The sequence below is a fragment of the Ciconia boyciana genome, chromosome 26, assembly GCF_034638445.1.
Source record: "Ciconia boyciana chromosome 26, ASM3463844v1, whole genome shotgun sequence".
Classification (NCBI taxonomy): Eukaryota; Metazoa; Chordata; class Aves; order Ciconiiformes; family Ciconiidae; genus Ciconia; species Ciconia boyciana.
In genome coordinates, this window is record NC_132959.1 from 517,209 (window position 1) to 542,198 (window position 24,990).

Sequence of the window (24,990 nt, forward strand, 5' to 3'; positions counted from 1 at the left end):
GAGGCGGTGAGCGGCCGGTGCTCCCGGGAGCGTGGGAGGGAGTCAGGCGCGTCCCCGTGGGGCCGGTTGCGCCCCACCACGCTCCCTCCCTCGGGAGCGGGGATTTTCCTCCTCCAGAGCCGATCCCTCCCTGGCCTCTTACCTTGGTCGCGGGGAGCCGGAGCCCTCCCCAGCCCCGGCTGCCTCCTGCTTTCTCCTGCCTGCGGGGAGCGGTGCGGGATGAAACGACGCCAAAATGAACCAGCCCCCTCCTGTGTGAGTATTTATTGGTTTGCAGTGGCTGCCTGGAGCCCAGCACCCGGCTCTCCGGGACCGGCCGGCCCCCGGCTCGGCGGCGGGGAGAGGGTGCGGTGCCCGCGGTCCCTCGCTGTCCCTGGGGCCGGCGGGGAGGGCGGGCGGCCGCCCCGGCACTATTTGGAGGTGGGGGTGCCCTGGCCGAGCTGCAGCAGGGAGTTGGTGGCGTAGTTCTGGAAGAGGGGCTGGAGGAACATGCCGACGGTGCCGAAGACGCAGACGAAGACGAAGATCCACAAGAAGAGGCGGTCGATGACCATGGCCACGTACTTCCAGTCCTCGCTCACCTGCGTGGGGCCGGGAGAGATGCCGGGTCAGGCCAGGGCCTCCGGCATCACCCGGCACCGCCTTGTGCCGCTCCTGGCAGGGGACCGGACCGGGAGCTCGGCAGCACCGCAGAGCCCCGAATCTGCTCGTCAGCACTGCAGCTCCCAGGGCTGCCTGCCAGCCTGCCATGGGCCCCGCGGGGCTCGGTCCCCTCGCTGCCACCCGTGCCGCCCAGCCCGGGAAACTCATCTCCCCGGTGATGACCTGGGGGGGGGCGGCAGCGTCCCCCGGCCCTGCAGCCCCGTCTGGGGCCGGCTCCACCAAAATCTGCAGCCTCACGGTGCCGCGCAGGGTCGGGCCTCCCGGGAGCCTCCCGGGATTCCAGAGCAACTGCTTCAGGCTGGGGCCGCGGCGGTGGGGTGGGGGCCAGGGCCGGGCCCCCTGCCCGGGCAGGGGCTGCGGGGGGTCCCTGGGCATGGGGCCGGGCAGGGACCCCCTCGGTGCACGTCCCTTCCTGTGGTGCAGCCGTGCACGCGCTCTGCACCCCATGGCCACGCATGCATCCCCCAGCCCTGCCTGCACCCCACAACCCTGCCTGCACCCCACAGCCCTGCCTGCACCCCACAACCCTGCCTGCACTCCACAGCCCTGCCTGTACCCCACAGCCCTGCCTGTACCCCACGGGCCTGCCCACATCCCGCAGCCCTGCCTGCACCCCACAACCCTGCCTGCACTCCACAGCCCTGCCTGTACCCCACAGCCCTGCCTGTACCCCACATCCCCTGCCCGCCCCGACTCACGCTCTGGTCGTCGTCCTCGCTGCGCATGTGGTCAGCGATGAAGCGCACGCCGTCCACCGCCTCCTCCAGCCCGCAGGCGCAGCCGGCCGCGGGGGCCGGCGCCTGCCCCTGCCGCTCCTGGTAGCCATTGAGCCCCTCGGCCTTGGCAGCGCCGGGGTTGGCGTAGCAGGTGCAGGCGCGGGCACCGGCCCGGAGGAAGAGGGTGGCGGTGGCGGCACGCTCCTGGGTGTGCCGGCGCTGGCGCAGGCGCTGGCGTGCGCAGTTCTGCCGCGGCTGCTTCATGAAGAGCAGCGCCGGGAGCTTGCGGAGGAAGAGGGTGCGGACCCAGGGCGGCATGGTGTGCGTGGTGGGCGAGCGGTGGTGCACGTTGAGGACGCAGACGCTGGTGACGATGGAGAAGGTCACCAGCACCATGGTGAACATGAGGTACTTGCCCACCAGCGGCACGTCCAGCGAGGTGGGCGGCACGATCTTGGAGATGAGCAGCAGGAAGACGGTGAGGGCGAGCAGGACAGAGATGCAGAGTGTCATCTTCTCGCCGCAGTCGGACGGCAGGTAGAAGACGAGGATGGCCAGGGAGGTGATGAGGATGCAGGGGATGATGAGGTTGATGGTGTAGAAGAGCGGCTTGCGCCGGATGATGAAGTCGTAGGTGATGTCCACGTAGGTGGAGTCGTCGGGGTTCTCATTGCGCCGTCCCGGCAGCGCCACGATGTCCCACTCGCCGCTGGGTGTGAAGTCGTCCAGGCTGGCCACCTCACTCTTCAGCACCAGGTCGATCTCGGTGCGGTCGTAGGTCCAGGAGCGGAACTTCATGGTGCAGTTCTGCTGGTCGAAGGGGAAGTGCTTCACCTCGATCTTGCACGCGCTCTTGTAGATGGCCGGCGGCAGCCAGAAGATGCTGCCGTCGTAGGAGATCACCGCGTTGGAGTAGAAGGAGACCTCGTACATCCCGTCGGCGCTGGGGCGAAGGGATGCGCCGTCAGCCCTGGCCCTGCCCCAGCGGTGTGACGGCACCGCCCCAAGCCCCGATAGGGTTGGGGCACGCACGGCCCCCCCAAAAAAAACCACCTACTTGTTGTAGAGCACCACATCAGGCAGCCAGATGTGCTTGGAGGGCAGGCGGACCTTCTTCATGTTGTCAAAGTCCTCCGGCTTCCAGGTGAGGCGGTAGTCCTCCCACTCCTGCGGACAGGCGGGGTGGACGTGGGGGTCCCACACAGGCTGTATGGGGGGGCCTGGGCAGGGTGCAGGGGGGTCCTGAGGACAGGGGGGTCCCAGGGCAGGGTGCAGGGGGGCTCAGGGCAGGGTGCAGGGGGATCCCGAGGACAGGGGGGCTCAGGGCAGGGTGAAGGGGGTCCTGAGGACAGGGGGTCCCAGGGCAGGGTGCAGGGGGCTCAGGGCAGGGTGAAGGGGGTCCCGAGGACATGGGGGGTCCCGGGGCAGGGTGCAGGGGGGGCTCAGGGCAGGCTGAAGGGGGGTCCTGAGGACAGGGGGGTCCCAGGGCAGTGTGCAGGGGGCTCAGGGCAGGGTGCAGGGGGATCCTGAGGACAGGGGGGTCCCAGGGCAGGGTGCAGGGGGGTCCAGAGGACAGGGGGGGTCCCGGGGCAGGGTGCAGGGGGGGTCTCCAGGACCGGGTGGACAGGGGGACCCCAGGGCCATGTCAGAGCCCAGGGCTCCCACCTGGGTCAGCCAGACGTTGGTGGTCATGATCTGCTCCCGCTCGTGCTGCGGAGAGAGCGGGGCCGGTTACTCGGGGTGCTGGGGGGGGGGGGTGCAGGGCCCCCTCCCTTCCCCGGGGCACAGGGGAGCAGAGCCCCGGCCAACTCACCACGCTGATGAGCTGGGCCAGCGACACCATCAGCTGCACGGTCACCAGCTCGGAGCCGTTGGTCGCCGGCCGGATCAGCTTGTTGTAGCGCGCGGGGTCCAGCAGATACTCGACCAGCCGCTCCTCCGTGTCCGTGCCCAGGCCCCCTGGGGCGCGGCGGGAGGCTGAGCCCCACAGCGGCGGGCAGGGCCCCCCGGGAGGGTCCGGACCCCGCTCCCTGTGCTGAGCCCGTGCCCGTGCCCGTCCCGGGGGCCTGGGCCTGGCAGCTCGAGGGCGGGTGTGCCGGGGTGCCGGTGTCACGGCTGGGCACGGGCCGCTCTCAGGGCCGGGGGGGGGGAGATGGGGGGACCCCGGGGGCTGCGGTGCCTGGGAAGGGGCAGCTCCGGGGGGTCTGGGCAGGGCCGGGAGCCCCGGTGCTGCCACACAGCCAGCCCGCCCCTGCCCGCCCCTGCCCGTCCCTGCCCGCCCCTGCCCATTCTTGACCACCCCCTGCCCGTCCCTGCCCACCCCGGCACCTCCCCGGCGCAGCGGGTCGGGCAGCCGGAGCCCCCGGGCCCGGCGGGGCCGCAGAGCCCCGGGGGGGCGGGGAGCACCGGGAGCGTCGACGGGCCGGGCCGGGGCAGCGGGCGGCACCGGCACCGCAGCGGGGCCGGTACGGGCTCCACGCCGGGTCTGTGCGGGGTCGGTACCGGGGCGGCGCCGGACGGTCCTGTGCAACAGGCGCAGCCCCGGGGCACGGTCCGGTCCCCTCCCCGCCGGTGCCGGTGCCGGTGCCGGTGCCGGTGCCCGCCCCCCCCGGGCCCCGGCACTTACGTCTGAGGGCGGCGAGGAGGCAGAGGACGCGGAGCAGCGCCATGGGGGCGGCCCGCTGCCGGTGCCGCTGCCGGTGCCGCTGCCGGTGCCGCTGCCCGGGCGCTGTCCCCGGTGCTGCCCGCGCTCTCCGCGGTGCTGGAGCCGGCGGCGGCGGCGGCCCGGGCGGGGCGGCCCCGGGCGGGAGGCGGTGCCGGGCGCTGCGCCGGGGCCGCCCCGCGCCCCCCGCTCCGCCGCCGTCACCGCCGCCGTCACCGGCCCCGGGGCCGCCCCCGCCTCCGCCCCGCCGCGCCCCGGGGACTCCGGGGGAGCAGGGGACACCGCGGGGAGGGGGGGGGGTCCGGGCTCCCCCAACCCTCCGCTCCACCGGGGTCCAGCCCCCGCCGCCCCCGGTCCCTGCACGGTCCCAGCGGGGCGGGAACCGAGGGGGGGCGGGAGCTCGCGGGCAGATCCCGGGCCCCGGAGCCCCTCCCGGCCCCGCCGCACACGGGGAGGGGGATCTCAGGCCCCGGGCCCCCCGGGCCGCAGCCCCCCCCCCGGTGCCCCCGCCGGTGCCCCCGGCCGCCACGTGACCCCCACGTGACCCCTCCCCACCAGGGGCGGGGCGAGCGGGAGGGGCTCGTCCCGCCCCCTCCCTTTCCGGGCCCCCTCCCCGGCGTCACTTCCGGCTCGGCGGCGGCGCCCCGTCCCCTTGCGCGAGCGCTTCCGGCGGTTGCGGCCCCGCCCTTTCCGCTGGCGGCGGGAGGGGTCACTTCCGGAGAGCGGGGCCGTCCCGCCGCCATCTTGGGCCGGCTCCGGGGGCTGCGGCGGCGGCGGCGGAGCGGAGCGGGTCCCTCCATGGGAAGATGCAGCGGGCGGGGGCGGAGGAGGCGGCGGGGTCGCAGGCGGCGGCGGGGGGGCCCGGGCGGAGCGGGGCCGAGGTGGCGGCGGCCCCCGCCGGGCGGCTCCTGAGGCGGGAGCTGCGGCTGCTCGAGTCCATCTTCCACCGGGGACACGAGCGGTTCCGCATCGGCAGCGCCTGCCCCGACGAGATCAGCTGCGAGTTCGTCCCGGGGGCCGGGGCCCGCGCCGGTGCCTCCGCCTCCCGGGGGCCGCCGCCGGGGCCCGTCCGCATCCACTGCAACATCACGGTGAGGCCCGGGGAGGGCGGGGGGGGGAACGACACCGGCCCGGTGCGACGGGCCCTGCCTCCGGGGGGCCCCCGCGGGGCCGGCCCTGGGACCGAGAGGCCACCCCGCCCCGGTTCGGGGAGCCGGCCGCAGCGGCGGCCGGGGCTGCCGGCCGTTGGGCCACCGCGGCCCGGTGGAACCCGGCGCCGTTGCGGGGGGGGGGGGTGCGACCGGCCCGGCCCGGCCTGTACGGCCTGGGGAGAACTGGGCCCGGGCCCCGGGGTGGCCGGTGCCGGCTGCGGGGCACCGGGGGACCGAGGCCAGGCTCAGGCGGCCGCGGGGGGAGCTGCCTCCGGGGCCCGTGTGAGCGGGGTGCGAGCCACGCTCAGCCCCGGGGCTGCCTTCACCGGGAAGCGTCTCCCATCAGAACAAACCCCGGAGCCTTCACCCTCGACCGGTGGGCGCAGGCGGGGCTCGGGGGGACGCAGGGCGCTCTCGCCATCCTGATGGCCCCTTCCCCCCCTGTACCAGACTCCGGGTTCCCCTTTTCCGTGCTTGTCCCGGGTGGTTTTTTGGGGGGTTCCCCAGTGGCCCTGACCAGCGATGCTGGCAGAGGGGGTACCCACGGCATCAGCCTCGGGCGCTTCGCATCCGCTCTGGCTCGTCCTCGCCTGGGTTTTAGGGGACCCTGGTTCTGGGTCGATTTGCAATGGGGCGCGGATCCCGTCTCGCAGGGCAAGTTACAGCTGGCGTTGTGGCTCCAGACGAGGAGCGGCAGAGCGTGGAAAGCCCCCGGTGCGGACGCTGAACGGGGCCAGTGTCCGGGATTTTCCAGAGGGACGGCTCGGGGGCACTGTCGAGGCTGTCGGCGGCTTTGCCCTGGGTTAAAGGCACCTGCTTGGCCTCGGCCCCTCGGCGGGTGCTGCCGGGTCGTGCACGCCTGCTTCTTCTCCTGCAGCGCTTCTGGTCCAGAGCCGGCAAGGCAGGAGGCCCACGGGGCAGTGCGAAACGCCCTTGGTGTCCTGCCGTAACTGCTTTCCCACCCCCAAAGGCCCCGGCCACCAAAGGGGTGGCCAAAACATCACCACCCTCTGTATTCCACCCCGCTCCCCCGGGCTGGGGGGAAGCGGCACAGAGCTGAGCCAGATCAGCGCGGTTGGAGCAGGGGTTTGTTTTGCCCTCGGCCCCAGGATTAGCCTGGAGGGTGGATGCAGTTGCTCGTGGGCCTCATTCTGCTGATCTCTGCAGTCTGGAGGGATCCGTTTGCGGGAGACGTGGGGCTGCAGCTCCCTGTCCTGCCTGGCTCACTGCCCTGTTCCCTGCCGGCTGCGTCGGTGGGACGGAGCCAGTTGCAGCAGCTCAAAAACCACCTTCTCCTTCTTTCCAGGAGTCTTACCCAGCTGTTCCCCCGATCTGGTCTGTGGAGTCGGACGATCCGAACCTGGCAGCTATCCTGGAGAGGCTGGTGGAAGTCAGGAAAGGAAATACGCTGGTGAGGGGGCACTGCCTGGGGCGAGGGGAGGGGTGGCGAGAGGCTGGCCGCTTCGGGAGGGTAGAACCCCTGCTGCGTGCCTCCCACCGCCCGAGGCGGCGGGTGCGCCTGGTCTCATAAGGGTTCAGGAAATTTGGGATGAGCAGCTCTGACTTCTCATGAGTTTGATGCTGGGGCCTCATTTTTTCCCCCGCCTGTCCGCTGCCGCTTGGAGCGGGAAGGAGCGGCCTCTGGGCCTTCGCTCGCTCGTTTGCGAGGAAAAGCGTTGCAGCACCAGGGAGGGCTGAGGCTTAGCTTGGCGTGTGGGTCTCTGCGCTTCTCTGACGCTTGTCTGGTCTCCGGACAGCTTTTGCAGCACCTGAAGCGAATAATCTCCGACCTGTGCAAACTTTACAACCTTCCCCAACATCCAGATGTTGAAATGCTGGACCAGCCTCTGCCGGCAGAACAGGTGAGTGACTCGGGAGGAGACTTTCTAACCTCATAAAACGAGTTCCCTGGAGTTTGCTGTAGAGGCTGAGGCTTCTTTAACCCCCAAAGGAGGACTGCAGCAGGTGAGGTGTTGACCTCCTCTCCCTGGGGTGGATTCCTGTCCTGGGTGATGCCAGCCTGCTCCGTTGGGCCTCGGTGCTGTTTAGCTGCTCTGGTGTAGTTTCCTATAAAGGTCCTTGGCTTCACTCTGCTTTTGACTTGGTTTTGCTTGTAAATCTCTGTTTAACCTTGCCCCAGGAAGCTGACGGGGCGATCTTCGTCTCTGTCCTTTTGTCCCCGCAGAGCACACAGGAAGAGGTGTCCTCTGAAGAGGAAGATGAAGAGATGCCAGAGGTAAGTGCCGCCTCGCTGTATGAGGAAGTACACCGGAGAGCTGAGCACAGGGAGATGCCCGCTGAAAGGTGCGAGGGCTCAGGGATTGTGTCTGGGAGGAGCTCGTGGAGTCCGGACGGGGAAGAGCCCGCTGTTCGGCTCAAAGGCTACGTTGTTCTCAGCATTTTGCTGCTGGGAACCTGGGTCCTGAGCCACGGATGGGAGCGATGTGTTCACAAACCACAGGGGACCGCGGCAGCCGAGAGGCGTAGCTGCGGCCTCCAAAGTCACACGGACAAGCTGAGAGTGGAGCCCCTTGGACAATTTCTCTCTCGGCTAGCGCTGCTCTGCTCTAGAGCCTGAAATTTACTCACGAGCGATGGGATTTCCGGGTTGCCGTTGCTGGCAGGGAAATCACACCGTGAAAATGGGACTCCCGCAGAGAGGATTAGGTAGGATGGCTGAGTGTGCGAGCGAGCTAATTGGCAGGAGCGGCAGAGGCAGCCATACTTCACTGCAGGCTGAGAATATCACGCTGCAAAACCCACAGGCTTCGGTTGTTTGGTTTGCGGTTTAGAGATCTCTAGAAGTGGGTGGAATAATCTTGAATCTCCATGGTGACGTTTAGCGATGCCTCACACGCTTCTCCTGGGGTGAGAGAGGCACGGGCACCGAGTCAGCAGCACCGCAGAAACCGGGGGCAGGTCACTTAGCAGCAGCACGCCTAGCAGTTGTTGGGGTTTTAGCAAAGTTAATAGCTTGCTAAATCAAGGCCGGCCTTTGCCAGGGTCCCTGGAGAAAATGAGGAGGCTTAAACTGGTACCAGCATAACCTCGCTTATCTTGCAAACTTGCTGCTTCGTGGCAAATTTGTGATGCGTGAGTCCTCATGCTCCTGTGGGCTGGAAAAGAAATCCTCAGGAGCTGAGCGTTCCTCCTCGTGCTTTCTGCTAACACCGTGCGTTGTTGTGCGGGGACAACGCTCTCGCTTAGAGCAAAGGTTTCTTGCTGAGCGGTTGGATTTGTTGGGCTGTGTCGGAAGAGCGGAGCGGCAGAGCCGTGCCCTGGTGCAGAGATGCATTATGCAGGTTAATCCACTCGAGGGATTTTCTAGGAGGATCTATTTTCCTGTCTGACAGTCTAAAAATGTCAAAGCCCTTCCAAAAATGCTGCTCATCCAGAATAGCAGCAGCTAGCCTGGAGAGGCCGAAGTAAACACTTGTTCAGAGGATTTAATACCAGCGCTGGAGCTGTGCGTACCCACAGCCATTTGCAGGCAGCTTCCAGGTAGCTGAACACCGTGTGCTGACACAGTGCAGTAGCCACTGTGCGTGGGGAGAGATCTCTGCAGTGGCCCCCGATTGCTGCAACTGGTTTTTACTGGTTATTAACATCGGGGCCTTGCACGCGTCAGCCTGACGAGCGTTGTTGTGGAAAGGGATGAGGGGCAGAGCCTCTGACGGGGTTAGGAGAGCATGGGGAGCGTGCTGTGCGCGGGGAGCTGAGCTGATCTACAAAGAACCTCTGGACACGCTGTGAAACGTCACCTCTTTTTGAGGGGAAAACATCCTGCGCCACTGAATTTTGTGTGCGAGGGTCTCTTCTTCTCATGCTGCCGGGGACCTGTGTTCGTGTTGGGGTTTTTTTTTTGCTCGGGAAGGGGGAACGACGCGGCCCAGCAGCGCTGCGCCGAGGGTCTGCGCTTTGTTCCAGCCGTCCAGAAACGCGGCACGGGGTTGCTTGAGCCACGCGCGTGCCAAGATGCGAGTGCCCTTCAGTTACATGGGGCTCGCTGGGGAGCATACGTAAGATTAATGGCTAATTATAAACAGGCGTGAGACTTGGCAGGGAAGAATCCAGCGAACAAAGAGCTTGTATGAGCCCAATTTAATTCTGGAAAGGGAAGTGTGCTGCTCTGCCTGCTGGCTTTGGTACGGGAGGGCAGCGGGGCCCGGTGCCTGAAACTTCTTCGCTGAGTGTGCCCAGGCCTTGTGTCTTCCACCCCATTTGTGTCTCGGATCAGGGCTTGGGACTTGCTGGGGAGGGAGAGTTGCACCAGGAATCCTTCCTGGTTCAGGGCAGCTTCTGTCTGCAGTACTTGGAGCAGGGAGGAGCGAAGACGCGTCTCCTCTACCTCTCCTCTCCCCTTCCCAGGACACTGAGGACTTGGACCACTATGAGATGAAAGAGGAAGAGCCGGCAGATGGGAAGAAGACAGAGGATGAAGGCATTGGGAAGGAAAACCTGGCCATTTTAGAGAAAATAAAAAAGAACCAGAGGCAAGATTACTTAAATGTACGTGTCACCCGGCGGGCGGGCGGGTTGGGGAAGCAGAGGGGCCCAAGGGCGAGAGTGATGGAGGTACCTGCTAGCCCTAAATCAGAGGGGCCGTCTCTGGCCACAGGTACAGCAGTGGCTCTCAGGGGCTGGCGTGGCTGATGCAGAGAAGTCTGTGAACTGCCTCTGCAGCTCAGGGAAGTAAGTGCAGGCCTCGGGTGCCCCCGAGGCATCGGTGCTACGTGGGGCAGCCTTTCTGCAGTGAGATCTGGGGTTCCCCTCTGCTCCCAGGAGCTGCACCTCGCTTTGGGCTGTGGAGGTGGTTGGGGGGTTGTGCTTTTAGACTCCTGGGCTGAGATTCTTACGCAGTTGAGAGGGCACAGAGGTGTTTCTGCTGCAGCTGCGCTGCCTGGGGTGGCTTATTTGGGGCAAGGGAAGTTGCTGTAGGGGGAAGGGGGAAGACTGAGAGGTAGGGGATGTGGTAAGGTCTAGTTTAGAGGCCGGATGGGAGTTCTAGCTCAGATGTTGGCCTCGTAGAGCCACAGCCATGGTGGGTGCAACGTAACAATGCAACTTCCCTGCTCCCAAATTCCTCGTAGGGTGCAGTGTCTGGGTCTGTGCAGGCCACCGACCGGCTAATGAAGGAGCTCAGGGATATTTACCGATCACCAAGTTTCAAGGGCGGTAAGTACTGCAGGGAGCTCGAGGGAGGGGGCGGCTCCTCCGCTGTTCGGGCCGGGGTTTTCCTTGTCATTCTGGGTGGCACCTAATGGGCCTTAGAGCTGTTCTGCTCTGCTCAGCTGGGGAGAGGATCTCCGGCCTTCGGTGGTTGTGGCTCTGTCAAGAGCAAGCAAAACTGCCGTACCGTCTCTGTTCCCTGCCGGTGCTGGATGGAAGCGAGGAGCGTGCTGCGGGTGGGAGGATTATCTGGCTTTGAGGGTGATGGTGCTCCTACCCCTGTCCTGAGCCCAAGGACTCGGGAAAGAGCAGTCTTAGGAAAACTGCTGCCCTCAGGATGGTCCTTTTGGATAAGTGCTGCTTTTTGGGGGGTCTGTGCCAGGCTGAGGTGGTGCTGCAGGGCCAAGGGGATTTGAAACCTGGGTGGTGACTCGAGCCCCTGTTCAGCCTTCCCCTGTAGTGACACACCTCTTCTCTGCCTTGCAGGATACTATGCAGTTGAACTAGTGAACGACAGCCTGTACGATTGGAACGTCAAACTCCTGAAGTAGGTGGCATAGCTTAGGATCGTGCAACTGTGGTGGATCTTGGTGGTGGGACCAAAAAATGCCCGTGAGCCAGAGGGGAAGTGAGCAGGGCAGGGGAGCACCTGGCAGACCTTGGGTTAGCCTCTCTCGGGCAGCTTGCTTGCTGTCTCTACATCAGAAAGGAGATGACAACTCCAGAGAAAGATGAGATAATCTGAGGGCTCTGCAAGTCTGTCTGCTGTTCCTAGAGTCCTGGAAGAGGTGCATCAGACAAAACCCCGAGCTTTCACACCCTCCAGACACCAGTGCTGCCTTTTCCTTGGCCCAGGCAGTCTTTATTTTTAAGCTGGCAGCATGCAAAAAGGGTGTGATGGTCTTCTCTGCAAACCGGGAGCAGAATGCTGACAGCCCGTGCTGTCGCTGCCCTCTGGGTGAGAACCTGAGGGCCCACGTGGCAGCCAGGTTGTGCAGGTACAGTAGCTCCGGGGCTCGGTGGCAGTGAGCGCGGCTGACTTGAGGTGCGCGACCTTGACTCTGATCCTCTGGGGTTTTCCTTCGGCAGGGTTGACGAGGATAGCGCTTTGCACAATGATCTCCAGATCCTCAAAGAGAAAGAAGGAACAGATTTCATCCTCCTAAACTTCTCCTTTAAAGTAAGGCTTCCCATACCTCCCCCTCCTCGGGTAACACTTGCCTCAGTGAGTCGTCAGAGAAGACGTTTCTCAACGGCTTTGCTTCCCTTCTCTTCTTCCAGGATAACTTTCCTTTTGATCCACCGTTCGTAAGGGTCGTGTCCCCGGTGCTGTCAGGGGGGTAAGTAACTGTTTGCCTCTGCTCACTGAGGTCTCCAGCACTGCTCCCTGCAGCAGTTTTCACTAAGAGTTTATCCAGCGCTGTGCAGTCCCGTAATCTCCCTGATACGAGTTTGCAGTAGCTCTCCCGCAAAGCATAGACAGGGGTGGTGGACTTTTTTTGTGTGTATTTTTCCATCTGAGATGTACTCTGAGAAAACGAAGGTTCATCTCTGGAGCAGCGGGTGGGTTAGGCTGTGTCTGTCTCTGACATAACTTTGCCCGATTCTTTTCCCAAGGTATGTTCTGGGTGGCGGTGCCATCTGCATGGAGCTACTTACAAAACAGGTGAGAACTGGCCGGTACGTGGACTCGGGTAGCTGCTGCTGTCTGCCGTGCTTTGTATTCCTGCTGCTCGGGGTCTGCTGGCGGCCAAATCCTGCCTGTACCCCCGGCTGGCAGCTGCCTGGCATGGCTTTGCGATGCCTGTGCCGGCCTCGGGAAGGCCCTTTTGTTGCTGTGGGGAAGCACAGCCCCTGGGCGGGGGTCCTGTCCGTGCCGGCCTCACTGTGTTGCGCTCTGTCCCACAGGGCTGGAGCAGCGCGTACTCCATCGAGTCAGTGATTATGCAGATCAGCGCAACTCTGGTGAAAGGGAAAGCACGAGTACAATTTGGAGCCAATAAGGTAGGGCCCGGTCAGCGTAAGAGAACCTGGGGAGCGGTTGGTAGCGGGATGGAGGCAGATGAGCGGACAGCCGGCTCTGTGGCACCGCGGTTCGCGTAGGGAAGGCGCGTGGGATGGCTCGCACCGGGTTCTAGCTGGGCTGACGGTCACCCTGGCTTCCCTTGCAGAATCAGTACAGCCTGACAAGAGCACAGCAGTCCTACAAGTCCCTGGTTCAGATCCACGAGAAGAATGGTAAGGGCTGAGGGGGAGGGTGTGCGTTTCCCCTTGCTAGTCCGGGCTCCCCTAGGCCGAGCGTCCAGACGAGCTGCTTGAGATCTTTTTCTGCCCCAAGCGCAGAGATTACCTGGAGCGAGGTGACAGCCGGCAAGGGCAGCCGCTGCCTAACGCAGAGCGCGTGGCTGCAGCATCCCTCTGCCCTTCCCCGCTGGCCAGTGCTGGGCTCCTTCGGCTATAACTAGAGACAGCGCGTCATTGTCCGGGTGGCGTCGGGAAGTAACCCGGAGAGAAAGCCTCCCGGTCATCTGGGAGACGTTGCCCTTTGGAAGTGGGACTTGGCGTGCTTGCTCTGCTGCTTTCAGCAGCTTTTCCAGCTGTGCATTTCCAGGCGTAGACTCGTGTTCCCCGTGTTCCCCATGCAGCTTCGTCCCTCACGGATCTCTCTTCTTTCAGGCTGGTACACACCGCCCAAGGAGGATGGCTAGCACGGATGCTGCGGGACCAATCTGATTATCTTCTGGATGCTCCTCTTGGATCTTAACGATGCCTCTTGGCTTTCTCCCAGGATGTAATAGCTCTGCCTGTTGCAGGACAATAATGGCTGTTAAAAACTCTAAATAAAACTGTTTAAGCAGTTGGACTGACCTAAAACACTTGCTGGACCTTTGCTAGCAGGCATTCTTGTTAAAACAAACTTTTGAGCCTCTTGTATCGCTGGAAACTTTCGACTCTACTCCAGTCTAGAGCGTCCTCCTTACCTATGCTATGGATTTAATTTATTTTCTTATTTCATGTACACTGCTTTTTTTTGTTACAGTGTATGATGGATGTGTATGGAAAATGTATCTTTGGAGAAAAATTACAGTTTGTTAATTTGAAGATGCTGGTCTGACTAACTTTTTTTTTTTCCAAGCTGCTGCTGGCTGGATCGTACCCTGCGCCGGCAGCGGCAGGGAGCAAAGCCCTTTGAGCGGCCGTGCCGCGCCGCGCTGCATCTTCAGCCCTGGTCCTGTGGCGGGGCGGTGGATGGAGCCGAGGGGCTGTGCTGGAGGTGGGGGCACAGGAACAGCCCAGGCCTCTTGGCGTTGGCTGCGAAGCCCCTGGACAAGCCACGTGGGAAGGTCTGGAGAAGCTGCCTTGGAGGAAGAAAACTTTTTTTTTTGGCAACGAGGGAGCAGGGCTTCTGTCTCCTTCTCTTCTAGACTAAGAACAGACTTTTTCTCTTTATAAACTGCAAACTTACACCTCTGGAAGTGGAGAGGGGAAGATCCGTAAGGCTTTCCTGCATCCTGCTGTGGATGAGGGGTTTGTAGGCGCACCCCAGGGCTGCCGCTTCTCCGTGTCCCATCTCGCCAAGCAGTAAGAGATGAGCAGAGGCTCGGCTGTGACAAACCCGGGGCTGTAGCCCTTTGCCCTGTCTCTCCCCGCTAACCACGCGTGGAGGGGGAAGGTGGCTGAGCCCCCCCGTACCTGTAATTGCTGCGCTGCCGATGAAAGCTGCTGAAGGAAGGGGAGCGTGGGCAGCGCTGGGTGCGATTGCTGCTCTCATCCCTGCCCAGGACTTGCTCCTGCAGCTTCTGTAGGGTTTTTTATTTTATTTTTCTTCCTCAAGCCATCATTCCTGTTCCCCTCAGTGCTACAGGGCTTGGTGGAAGGTGTTGCTGCAGTCATGCCCTGTTGCTTCAGTCCCTGTTCCTTGCTCGAATTCCCCCCCTGCTCTGTCCTGAGGCTGCTGGAAGGAGATTTGGGTGTTGGAGCTCCTCTGACTTCTGGTGCTGTGTCCTCGGCTGGAGGGCATAGCTGACTCATTAGTGTCAAAGCTGGACCATCAGTATTAATTCACTGTGTTTGAATAAAAGTTATTAGAAAATCAAAGGGCCTCAGAAGTCCATTATCTCCTCCAGCAGCTGTTCCCCTCTTTAGACGTTGTCCTGCTCCGAGCCTTGGAATAAAAAGATGCCGTAGGAGAGGGATTACTGCTGGCTGCTCTGCCCTTGCTGCGGGAGCGGCTCCGGCCTCTGCTGAGGACTCTTTCAGTGCTTTGCTGAAGGATCGGAGGGTTTGCAAGGCTGAGCGGCTCTGCCCTGCCCTGTGCTCTGCTCCTCCGCCCTGGACCAGCACCTGGCGGGGTCCTGGACCCCCCCCAGCCCGGCGCCCAGCGCCTGGTGCTGGGGGGGACAGAGGCAGCTGCACTCCGCTCCCCTCTTCAGCTCAATTAGCACCAAGGAACCTGACGGGGAGGGGGGTTAAGCGGGTTTAATGAAGGTTTAGGAAGCTTGTGGTGTTGCTATTTGGTGAGGCGGGGGCCGCGTGTGCCGACCCCAGCGATGGGGTTGGGTTTGGGTGTGCTGAGTTGGCTGGGAGAGCTCACGGCACGTGCGTTCCCAAATCCCGGTGGTTTTCCAGGCCGGGATGAGCGGGAGAGTTGAACAGGGCCCTGCAGGACCCTCCGCCGCTCAAACGCTGACCTGGCGGGTGTTGAGGCTGGAAGCGCGGCAGGAACAGCGTGAGCCGGCGCCTGGCAGGCGTCTGCCTGTCCCGTCTGTTCTCACCCACCCGAGCGTCGGGATCCGTCCCGCTCCGAGACGGGCTCAGCGCTTGTCACCACCGTGCTGGCTCGGCTCTTGTTTTGGCTTCTCGGGGAAGCAGGCGCGCGGTGCCATCTGTCACCGCTGCCAGAGACGCTCCCACAGCCTTCTCCTGCGGGAGCTGGCAGGGGAGGGGAAGAGACTTCCCAAAGGAGGCGCGTGGATGGCATGCTGCGGGGAACGCCGACGCGGCACAAAGCCACCGAGACGGTGCTGCCTGCGCATCTGTCCCACTGTTGAGGCCCCCGGAAAGATTAAGTTGGGGGGGGGGTTAAATCTGCCAAGGAAAGAGAATGAACCAGCACCTTTCACATTAAGCTAGCACCCAAGTTTACCGGTGGAGGCACGGAGTTTTCCTTGGCCTCGAGATGGCGAAGCTGAAGCCAGCCAAGATCCCACCACCGGTTTGAGCGCCAGCCTAGCAGCCGTGCTTCGCCACTGCGAGGCGCATCCTGCCCAGCAGCGCCGGCGAGGAAATTGCCACCACTTCCTACGGTGCTGCCGGTGACCCTGCACCGCTGCTCGAGGCTGCCCAGCCCCCCGGCACCTCCCCGTACCCAGATGGGGGGACACGGTGCTGGGGACCAGCTGTCCCTGCCGAGTCGGGGCCTGTTCTCCCAGCGTCCCCTCGCAGCAGCAGGATCCTCCACCATGGGTAGGAGTTTGGGGACCTTTTCCAGCCCCTGCAAATGGGAGAAGCCCGTGTCCTGCCCTGAAGCAGGGCAGCCCCGTCCTGGGGGCTGGGGGAGCACCTTTACCCCCTCCCCAATCCTTTCTGTTGTTGCAAACAGGTCGGTCAGGGCCCCCTGGGCACCTCGCAGCCCAGCTGCCAGCCCGGCAGGAAGCCAAATCACAGGGCTCAGCCGGGGTTTTCCGGCAAGGTCTCGGTAACAGCCAGCAGAAGTAGGTCTTCGCTGGTGTGGTGTTAACCACAGCCGCAGCGAGAGCACCGGGGCTGCACATTCACCCCGTCGGGCCGTGCACGGGGTCTGTGCATGGGGGGGTCCTGTACGTGGGGTCCTCGCACAGGGTCTGGGCAGGAGGGGCCGTGCGGGGCGGGGGGGTCCTGTGCCTTAGGGTGCATGCGTGGAGGCCCGCGCACGGGGGCTGTCCGTGGGGTCTCTGCGTGGGGTCCACACACAGGGTCCGTCCGTGCGCAGGGTCAGGCCCCCTTGTCCCATCAGCCGGGCAGGGTCCCGAGCGCTCCCAGCCCCACCGGGACGAGCCCCCCCCCCCCCGCCCCGCCGCTCTCGGGGACCGCGCAGCACTCGGCAGCCGCCGGACCGAGACCCGGCCCGGGGAGGACGGGGCCGGGGCTCCCCGAGGCTGCCGGGGCCGGTGGCCGCCCGCCCGGCCGGTGCCGCGCCGTCCCCCGGGGCCGCCCCCTCCGGATCTGGGCGGGGAGCGCCGGCCCCGCCGCCCCCTCCGGCCCCTCCGGCTCCGTCCCGTCCCGTCCCGTCCCGCCGCCGCCGTATGGGGCCCCCCGGGCCGGCCTGACACCCCCTGCAGCCCCGCCGCCCCCGGAGACGGGCCCCGCCGAGGAGCCGCGACGGGACCCCCCGGCTGCCCGGCCCCGGCCGGACCCCCCGGAGCACGGAGAGACCCCCCCCGGGCCCCTTCCCCGGGGGCGGAGGCCCCTCGGAGCCGCCGCGGGGCTGCCCTGGCCGGAGCCCCCGGACGCCCGGCGAGACCCCCCGACTCGTCCCATCGCTGGAGCAAGAGACCCCGGCCCACGCCGGGACCCTTCCCTGGGGCCAGGGACCCCCGGGGAGACGCCGTCCCCTCCCCGGGACGCGGGAGCCGGCACCCCTGGGGACCCGCCAGCCGTCCCCGCGGGGCCGAAGGACGCCTGGAGCCCCCCGCCCGCGCCGGGGGCGAAGGCCCCGGACCCCCTGCCCGCATCCCCCCCTCCTGGGCTGGCCCCCGGCCGCCGAGGGTCCCGCTCCCGGGGCTGGGGGGAGCCGGGCCGCCCCGCGCCCCCCGGCTGAGCCGGCCCTGAGCCGGCGGGGCGGCCGTGGGGCGTCGAGGAGCCCCGGGGGGGCCGCGGCACCCTGCCCCTCCCCGGCCCCATGGCGGCCAAGTGGTTCAAGGAGTTCCCCTCCAACCTGAAGACGGTGTCGGAGAGGGCTCGGCCGGGCAGCGGTAGCCTGGGCAAGAGCCGCAAGAATTCGGCCGCCGAGCTGGGGGGCTGCCGGCCCGGCCCAGGGGGTGGCAAGGAAGGGGGTGGCCGGCTGTCACGGGACAACCTGCAGGGTCTGCTCCAGGCCGCCACCGGGAAGATGCGGAAGAACTCGCGAGCGGAGGGGGGCACGCCGGAGGGACCCCCCAAAACCTGCGGCACCTACATCAACCGCCTCATCAAGGTGGAGGCTCACGAGAAGAACGGGAAGGGGTACCCTGGCCCCCCGCCCGCCGGCCTGCCTGCCCCCGAGCAGGACAAGGGGAAGACCCCCAAGACAGAGACGGTAAGGGGGGACTGGGGGGGACTGGGGGGGGAGCGCGCAGCACCAGCAGCTTTAACCACTTTGGGCTCCGGCTCGTTAACCCGGCTAACCCCGGCCTTTCATCGCGCCCGGCTCTGCTGCCTTCAAATCCCGTTCAAAGCTCCCTTCATCCTGACTGCCCTTCATCTGCTGGATGGGGGGAGCGCTCGCCGAGCCCCCTCGCCGCATCCCATCGTGTCCCATCCCACCCTGACCCCGGCGCTCGGCCGCTGGTTAAACAAAGACTGACGTAAAGCTTTTCTGGGAAGCCGGACTTTCACCCCCACACAGCCTCGGGGTGGCTGGGAGCCAGTTTGGAGGGGGGGTGGTGTCACCCGAAAGGGTCCTTGAGCCCCCCCCCAGGGCACCTGCACCGCTTGGGTGCATAGGGATGGGTGCTGCCCCGACCCGAAGGTGCCATGGGGTGCACCCTCATGGCATTGTGGCATGGCTCCGTCTACCCCAGATGAGCTGCCATCCTCCCCTGGGGACCCCAGTGTCCCTGTCCCCTGCCTGGCTCTGCACCGGTGGCATCCCCGCCACCCCCTCCCACTCCACCACCACCACCGGCAGACCTGGTGGGACCCCGGCAGCCCCCTGAGGCCGGTGGTGCCCATCCCCTCCCCAGGTCATCATCCTGGAGGACTACGCCGACCCCTACGACGCCAAGCGCACCAAGGGGCAGCGGGAGGCCGAGCGTCTGGGGGAGAACGACGGCTACATGGAGCCCTACGACGCCCAGCAGATGATCACAGGTACGTGCCACACCGTGCCATGCCGTGCCGCGGCGGCACGGCTGGCACCGCTCCCCAGCCGGGAGCGCGAGGCCGCCCTCGGAGCCGCCCGGCGCGGGAGGCTCCGGGAACAGGAAAGCCGCTCACCGCTTCCTGCGGCTGCGCGGGGCCAGATAAGGAGCAGGCACGAGGCCGGACACTGACCCGTGCCCACCGGCCCCTCGCCCAGTGCCACGACCCGCCACCATCACCCGACGGGTGCACGGGGCCGGTGCAGAGCCCTCAGTGCCACCCAGCTGTCCCGGGGGGGGGGTACAGCACCCCCGAGGGTCCCCTGCAGCCGTGCCCCCCAGCCAGCGACCCCCTGGCCGGCGCGGCGGCCGCCCAGCTGGCCAGAACAACAGGAACTGACTCGGCCGGAAGCTGGAAATAAAAGATTTGCTGCTGATGGTTTTTTTCCGTGCGGGACAGCCTGGGCTGTTTGGCGGAGCCTGGCGCCGTGGGGCGAAGCGGGGGGCCGGGGGGGTGTGAGCCCCCCGGGGTGGCCTCCCACGGGGCCGAGCTCCAGCGTGGGGTGTAGCATCCTGCCGCCGCGGAGCCCGGCAGGCCCCACCGGCGCGTTTCTGTGCCCGTGGCGCCGGCAGCCTCGGGGCTGCGACAGCAGGCCAGGCGCCACGAGGATGGGCCCCTTCCTGCTCCGGCTCCTCCCAAGCCAGTTCCCAATGGGGCGTCCCCTGCATGGGGTCCCTGGTGTCCACCCCTCCCCAGGGGCAGGCATGGGGAGGGGGGTCTCAGGGGACACACAGGCCCCTCCCTGACCCACCGTCCCTCTTCCTCGCAGAAATCCGCCGTCGGGGCTCCAAGGACCCCCTGGTCAAAGCCATCCTGCTGCTGGACAGTCCTGGCGAGCCCGGGGAGGGGGGCGGCAAGCCGGAGCCAGCCAAGCGGCCAGGGGGCAAGGAGGCAGCAGGGAAGGGGCCACAGCTCTACGACACCCCCTACGAGCCCGGGGACGGGGTGGCCGGGGGGACCCCGGAGCGCAGGGCGAGGGCTGGGGACGGGCGCCTGCCCGAGAACGACGAGCGCCCGGCAGGCGAGTACGAGCAGCCCTGGGAGTGGAAGAAGGAGCAGATCGTCAAAGCGCTGTCAGGTAGGGGACAGGGACACGGCTGGGGATGGGGACGGGGACACGGCTGGGGATGGGGACGGGGACAGGGATGGGGATGGGGAACAGAATTTTAGTAGGGCCTGTAGCGACAGGACAAGGGGTGATGGTTTTAAGCTAAAAGAGGGGAGATTCAGACTAGGTATAAGGAAGAAATTGTTTATGCTGAGGCTGGTGAGACGCTGGCCCAGGTTGCCCAGAGGGGTGGTGGATGCCCCGTCCCTGGAGACGTTCAAGGCCAGGTTGGACGGGGCTCTGGGCAACCTGATCTGGTGGAAGATGGCCCTGCTCATGGCAGGGGGGTTCGACGAGATGGGGATGAGGACCGGGACAGGGATGGGGATGGGGATGGGGACGGGGACAAGGATGGGGACGGTGCTGGAGACAGGGACAGGGACGGAGTTAGGCGTGGGGATGGAGGGGGGCTTTGGGAGCTCACATCTCATTCTCCCCCCCCCCAGTCCAGTTCGAGGGCTCGGAGCGTCCCAAGGAGGAGGCGCCGCGGCAGCACCTACGCCAGAAGAGCTGGACCCCCAAGATGCTGAAGCCGGCGGGCGCTGAGCACGGCGAGGGGGAGCGGGTGGACCCCGCCTTGGCGCTGGAGAAGCAGCCGTAAGTTGCGAGGCCGAGCCACGTGCGGCAGCCGGGGCGGGAAAAGGCGGGAGGGGGTGTCCAGGGCTTCGCCACCACTCAGCGTCCCCCCGGCATCCCCCCGCAGCTGGTACCACGGGGCCATCACACGGGCCGAGGCAGAGAGCCGGTTGCAGGCGTGCCGGGAGGCCGGCTACCTGGTGCGCACCAGCGAGACCGGCAGCGGCAAGTACTCCATCGCGCTCAAGTGAGTGGCTGAGCGGCCGCGGAGTTGGGGGTCCCGGCCCTGGGGGGGGGGTCTGACCCTGGAGGGATGTGGCAGGTCCCACCTTGGAGGGATGCTGCGGCAGGAGCCCCCCCCGGTTGTTGGCGCCAGAGCCCTGACGGGGTGGGAGCACCCAGGTCCCGGGGGATGGCAACCCCCAGCCCGCGGGGGGACCCAGGCATCCTGGCGCGGTGCTGGGGCGGGGGGGGGGCGGAGGGGACGGCGCGTCCCCCTCCCCGGCGCATTGTCGGGAGCGCCGGTGGCGTTTCCTTCCTGAGGAAGCGGAGCCCCTGGAGCCGAAACAATCGGAGCTGGACGGGAACAAACAGGGGTGGATGCGGCCGTGGCCGCGGGGCGGACGGGCGCCGGGGGGCTGGCGGCACCGCTGACGCCCACCGGCCGCCCAGGACCAGCCAGGGCTGCGTCCACATCATCGTGGCCCAGACCAAGGACAACAAGTACACGCTCAGCCAGGCCAGCGGCGTCTTCGCCAGCGTCCCCGAGGTCGTGCACTACTACTCCACCGAGAAGCTGCCCTTCAAGGGGGCCGAGCACATGGCCCTGCTGCACCCCGTCCACTGCAAGCTGCATTAGCACCCACTGATGCCCCCCCAGACCGGCCCGCGACCCCCGGCCCTGGGGCGTGGGGCAGGGTCTGGCCCCAGCCGTCGCTGCGTGCCACGGGAAGCGTCCGGCAGAGGACCCCTCGGTCACGTCCCCAGCCCTGCGGGGACCCCGCTCCTGCACGGTGGCTGCTGCCTGCCGCTGGACTCCGGCAGGGCTGCGCTGCCCTTTTGCTGGGACAGATCCTGCCCGCCCTGTGCCGGAGCCGACCCGCTGTGGGGCTGCCTTGGGCGCCCGGGGCGGGGGGACGCAGCGGGATCGGGATGTGTAACGAAGTAGTAAAATAAACTTGTTGGCTGAGAGGAGGCAGGTGGTCCTGGGGGCTGCAGTGGTGAAGGGATGGGGCTGGGGGGTGTCTGGGGGCTGCGAAGCGGAAGGGATGGGGCAGGATTGGGGCTGGGGGCTGCGAAGTGGAAGGGATGGGGCTGGGAGGTGTCTGGGGGCTGCAATGGGGAAGGGATGGGGCTGGGGGGTGTCTGGGGGCTGCAAGGGGAAGGGATGGGGCTGGGGGTGTCTGGGGGCTGCAATGGGGAAGGGATGGGGCTGGGGAGGGGGCTGGGGGCTGCAATGGGGAAGGATGGGGCTGGGGGGTGTCTGGGGGCTGCAATGGGGAAGGATGGGGCTGGGGGAGGGGGCTGGGGGCTGCAATGGGGAAGGATGGGGCTGGGGGCTGTCTGGGGGCTGCAATGGGGAAGGATGGGGCTGGGGGGTGTCTGGGGGCTGCAATGGGGAAGGGATGGGGCTGGGGGGTGTCTGGGGGCTGCAATGGGGAAGGATGGGGCTGGGGGAGGGGGCTGGGGGCTGCAATGGGGAAGGATGGGGCTGGGGGGTGTCTGGGGGCTGCAATGGGGAAGGGATGGGGCTGGGGGGTGTCTGGGGGCTGCAATGGGGAAGGGATGGGGCTGGGGGCGTGACTGGGGGCTGCGAAGCGGAAGGGATGGGGCAGGATTGGGGCTGGGGGCTGCAAGTGGGGAAGGGATGGGGCTGGGAGGTGTCTGGGGGCTGCAATGGGGAAGGGATGGGGCTGGGGGGTGTCTGGGGGCTGCAATGGGGAAGGATGGGGCTGGGGGTGTCTGGGGGCTGCAATGGGGAAGGGATGGGGCTGGGGGAGGGGCTGGGGGCTGCGAAGTGGAAGGATGGGGCTGGGGGGTGTCTGGGGGCTGCAATGGGGAAGGGATGGGGCTGGGGGCGTGACTGGGGGCTGCGAAGCGGAAGGGATGGGGCAGGATTGGGGCTGGGGGCTGCAATGGGGAAGGATGGGGCTGGGGGTGTCTGGGGGCTGCAATGGGGAAGGGCTGGGGCTGGGGGAGGGGCTGGGGGCTGCAATGGGGAAGGATGGGGCTGGGGGTGTCTGGGGGCTGCAATGGGGAAGGATGGGGCTGGGGAGGGGCTGGGGGCTGCAATGGGGAAGGATGGGGCTGGGGGGTGTCTGGGGGCTGCAATGGGGAAGGATGGGGCTGGGGGGTGTCTGGGGGCTGCAATGGGGAAGGGATGGGGCTGGGGGAGGGGCTGGGGGCTGCAATGGGGAAGGATGGGGCTGGGGGTGTCTGGGGGCTGCAATGGGGAAGGATGGGGCTGGGGGGTGTCTGGGGGCTGCGATGGGGAAGGGATGGGGCTGGGGGAGGGGCTGGGGGCTGCAATGGGGAAGGATGGGGCTGGGGGGGTGTCTGGGGGCTGCAATGGGGAAGGGATGGGGCTGGGGGAGGGGGCTGGGGGCTGCAATGGGGAAGGATGGGGCTGGGGGCTGTCTGGGGGCTGCAATGGGGAAGGATGGGGCTGGGGGGTGTCTGGGGGCTGCAATGGGGAAGGGATGGGGCTGGGGGGTGTCTGGGGGCTGCAATGGGGAAGGATGGGGCTGGGGAGGTGTCTGGGGGCTGCAATGGGGAAGGATGGGGCTGGGGGGTGTCTGGGGGCTGCAATGGGGAAGGGATGGGGCTGGGGGGTGTCTGGGGGCTGCAATGGGGAAGGGATGGGGCTGGGGGCGTGACTGGGGGCTGCGAAGCGGAAGGGATGGGGCAGGATTGGGGCTGGGGGCTGCGAAGTGGAAGGGATGGGGCTGGGAGGTGTCTGGGGGCTGCAATGGGGAAGGGATGGGGCTGGGGGGTGTCTGGGGGCTGCAAGGGGAAGGGATGGGGCTGGGGGTGTCTGGGGGCTGCAATGGGGAAGGGATGGGGCTGGGGAGGGGCTGGGGGCTGCAATGGGGAAGGATGGGGCTGGGGGGTGTCTGGGGGCTGCAATGGGGAAGGGATGGGGCTGGGGGCGTGACTGGGGGCTGCGAAGCGGAAGGGATGGGGCAGGATTGGGGCTGGGGGCTGCAATGGGGAAGGATGGGGCTGGGGGTGTCTGGGGGCTGCAATGGGGAAGGGCTGGGGCTGGGGGAGGGGCTGGGGGCTGCAATGGGGAAGGATGGGGCTGGGGGGTGTCTGGGGGCTGCAATGGGGAAGGATGGGGCTGGGGGAGGGGCTGGGGGCTGCAATGGGGAAGGATGGGGCTGGGGGGTGTCTGGGGGCTGCAATGGGGAAGGATGGGGCTGGGGGGTGTCTGGGGGCTGCAATGGGGAAGGGATGGGGCTGGGGGAGGGGCTGGGGGCTGCAATGGGGAAGGATGGGGCTGGGGGTGTCTGGGGGCTGCAATGGGGAAGGATGGGGCTGGGGGGTGTCTGGGGGCTGCGATGGGGAAGGATGGGGCTGGGGGTGTCTGGGGGCTGCAATGGGGAAGGATGGGGCTGGGGGGGGGCTGGGGGCTGCAATGGGGAAGGGATGGGGCTGGGGGGTGTCTGGGGGCTGCAATGGGGAAGGGATGGGGCTGGGGGGTGTCTGGGGGCTGCAATGGGGAAGGATGGGGCTGAGGGGGTGTCTGGGGGCTGCGATGGGGAAGGGATGGGGCTGGGGAGGTGTCTGGGGGCTGCAATGGGGAAGGATGGGGCTGGGGGGTGTCTGGGGGCTGCGATGGGGAAGGATGGGGCTGGGGGGTGTCTGGGGGCTGCAATGGGGAAGGATGGGGCTGGGGGGGGGCTGGGGGCTGCAATGGGGAAGGGATGGGGCTGGGGGGTGTCTGGGGGCTGCAATGGGGAAGGGATGGGGCTGGGGGGTGTCTGGGGGCTGCAATGGGGAAGGATGGGGCTGAGGGGGTGTCTGGGGGCTGCGATGGGGAAGGGATGGGGCTGGGGAGGTGTCTGGGGGCTGCAATGGGGAAGGATGGGGCTGGGGGGGTGTCTGGGGGCTGCGAAGTGGAAGGGATGGGGCTGGGGTGTGCAGAGGTGCAGGGCTGGGGCTTGGGGGGGCTGGGGGCTGCAGGGCTGGGGCTGGCGGCTGTGATGTGGTAGGGGTGGGGCTGGGGGCCCCGAGGGCGCCGGGACGGGCAGGTGCCCGTGGTGTGGGTGCTGCGGGGGGGTGCAGTGAGACACCCGGCCCCTTCCCTGCCCGCGGCCCCAAGGGGCTGGCTGCCAGGCTCTGCCCTGCCGGCAGCGGGGCCACGGCGCTGCCGAAACCAGGGCAGGTTTCTGGGGCCGGGGGCCCGTCAGGGCCGACCCCAGGATCCGGCCCCTCGCCCCCCCAGGGTCACCCGCCTGCTTGGGCGGGTGGAAACGCGTGACTCAAGCCCGGGCTCAAGCCGGCAGGAGCCACCCCGGTTCCAGGGAGCAGGGGTACCGGGGCTCCCCCCACCCGCACATCTGCATCCTGCCAGGCTTTTTATAGAGTGGGGCCGGCTGCGGGTGCGGGGGGAACACGGCGTCCCCAGGGTGCCCGGGCACCCGCTCCCCTCACCCTGCGGTTTCCTGCCTGGGTACAGCTGCAGCTCTGTGGGGCGTTGCACAACCCGGTGTGGGGTGGGCTGCTGCTGGGGGCACTGCATGGCATGGGGGGCACGGCCTGGGGGTGCATGGCGTGGGGTAGGTGATGGGGGGGGGGGCACAGCACGGGGGGCACAGCCTGGGAGGCACTTGGTGGCATGGG

General features: G+C 66.7%; 3 protein-coding genes across 3 annotated transcripts; 2 read left to right on the forward strand and 1 right to left on the reverse strand.

The window, feature by feature from the left end:
- Positions 1-249: 249 nt before the first annotated feature.
- Positions 250-4,524, reverse strand: CHRNB2 (cholinergic receptor nicotinic beta 2 subunit). Its single transcript, XM_072846894.1, has 6 exons — positions 4,006-4,524; positions 3,193-3,338; positions 3,045-3,089; positions 2,437-2,546; positions 1,362-2,322; positions 250-581 (listed from the first exon to the last, which is right to left on the reverse strand). The coding sequence occupies exons 1-6, from the start codon at positions 4,046-4,048 to the stop codon at positions 411-413; spliced, it is 1,476 nt and encodes a 491-aa protein (XP_072702995.1). The 5' UTR covers positions 4,049-4,524; the 3' UTR covers positions 250-410.
- Positions 4,525-4,753: 229 nt separating this feature from the next.
- Positions 4,754-13,463, forward strand: UBE2Q1 (ubiquitin conjugating enzyme E2 Q1). The gene is made up of 13 exons (XM_072846775.1): positions 4,754-5,132; positions 6,499-6,603; positions 6,950-7,054; positions 7,378-7,428; positions 9,561-9,701; positions 10,283-10,367; positions 10,848-10,908; positions 11,451-11,541; positions 11,643-11,701; positions 11,979-12,027; positions 12,270-12,365; positions 12,533-12,599; positions 13,038-13,463. Exons 1-13 carry the CDS (start codon positions 4,848-4,850, stop codon positions 13,067-13,069), a joined length of 1,227 nt encoding a protein of 408 aa, XP_072702876.1. The 5' UTR covers positions 4,754-4,847; the 3' UTR covers positions 13,070-13,463.
- Positions 13,464-16,603: 3,140 nt separating this feature from the next.
- Positions 16,604-21,329, forward strand: SHE (Src homology 2 domain containing E). Its single transcript, XM_072846657.1, has 6 exons — positions 16,604-17,637; positions 18,284-18,410; positions 19,231-19,539; positions 20,016-20,166; positions 20,273-20,392; positions 20,818-21,329. The coding sequence occupies exons 1-6, from the start codon at positions 17,242-17,244 to the stop codon at positions 21,002-21,004; spliced, it is 1,290 nt and encodes a 429-aa protein (XP_072702758.1). The 5' UTR covers positions 16,604-17,241; the 3' UTR covers positions 21,005-21,329.
- Positions 21,330-24,990: the final 3,661 nt, after the last annotated feature.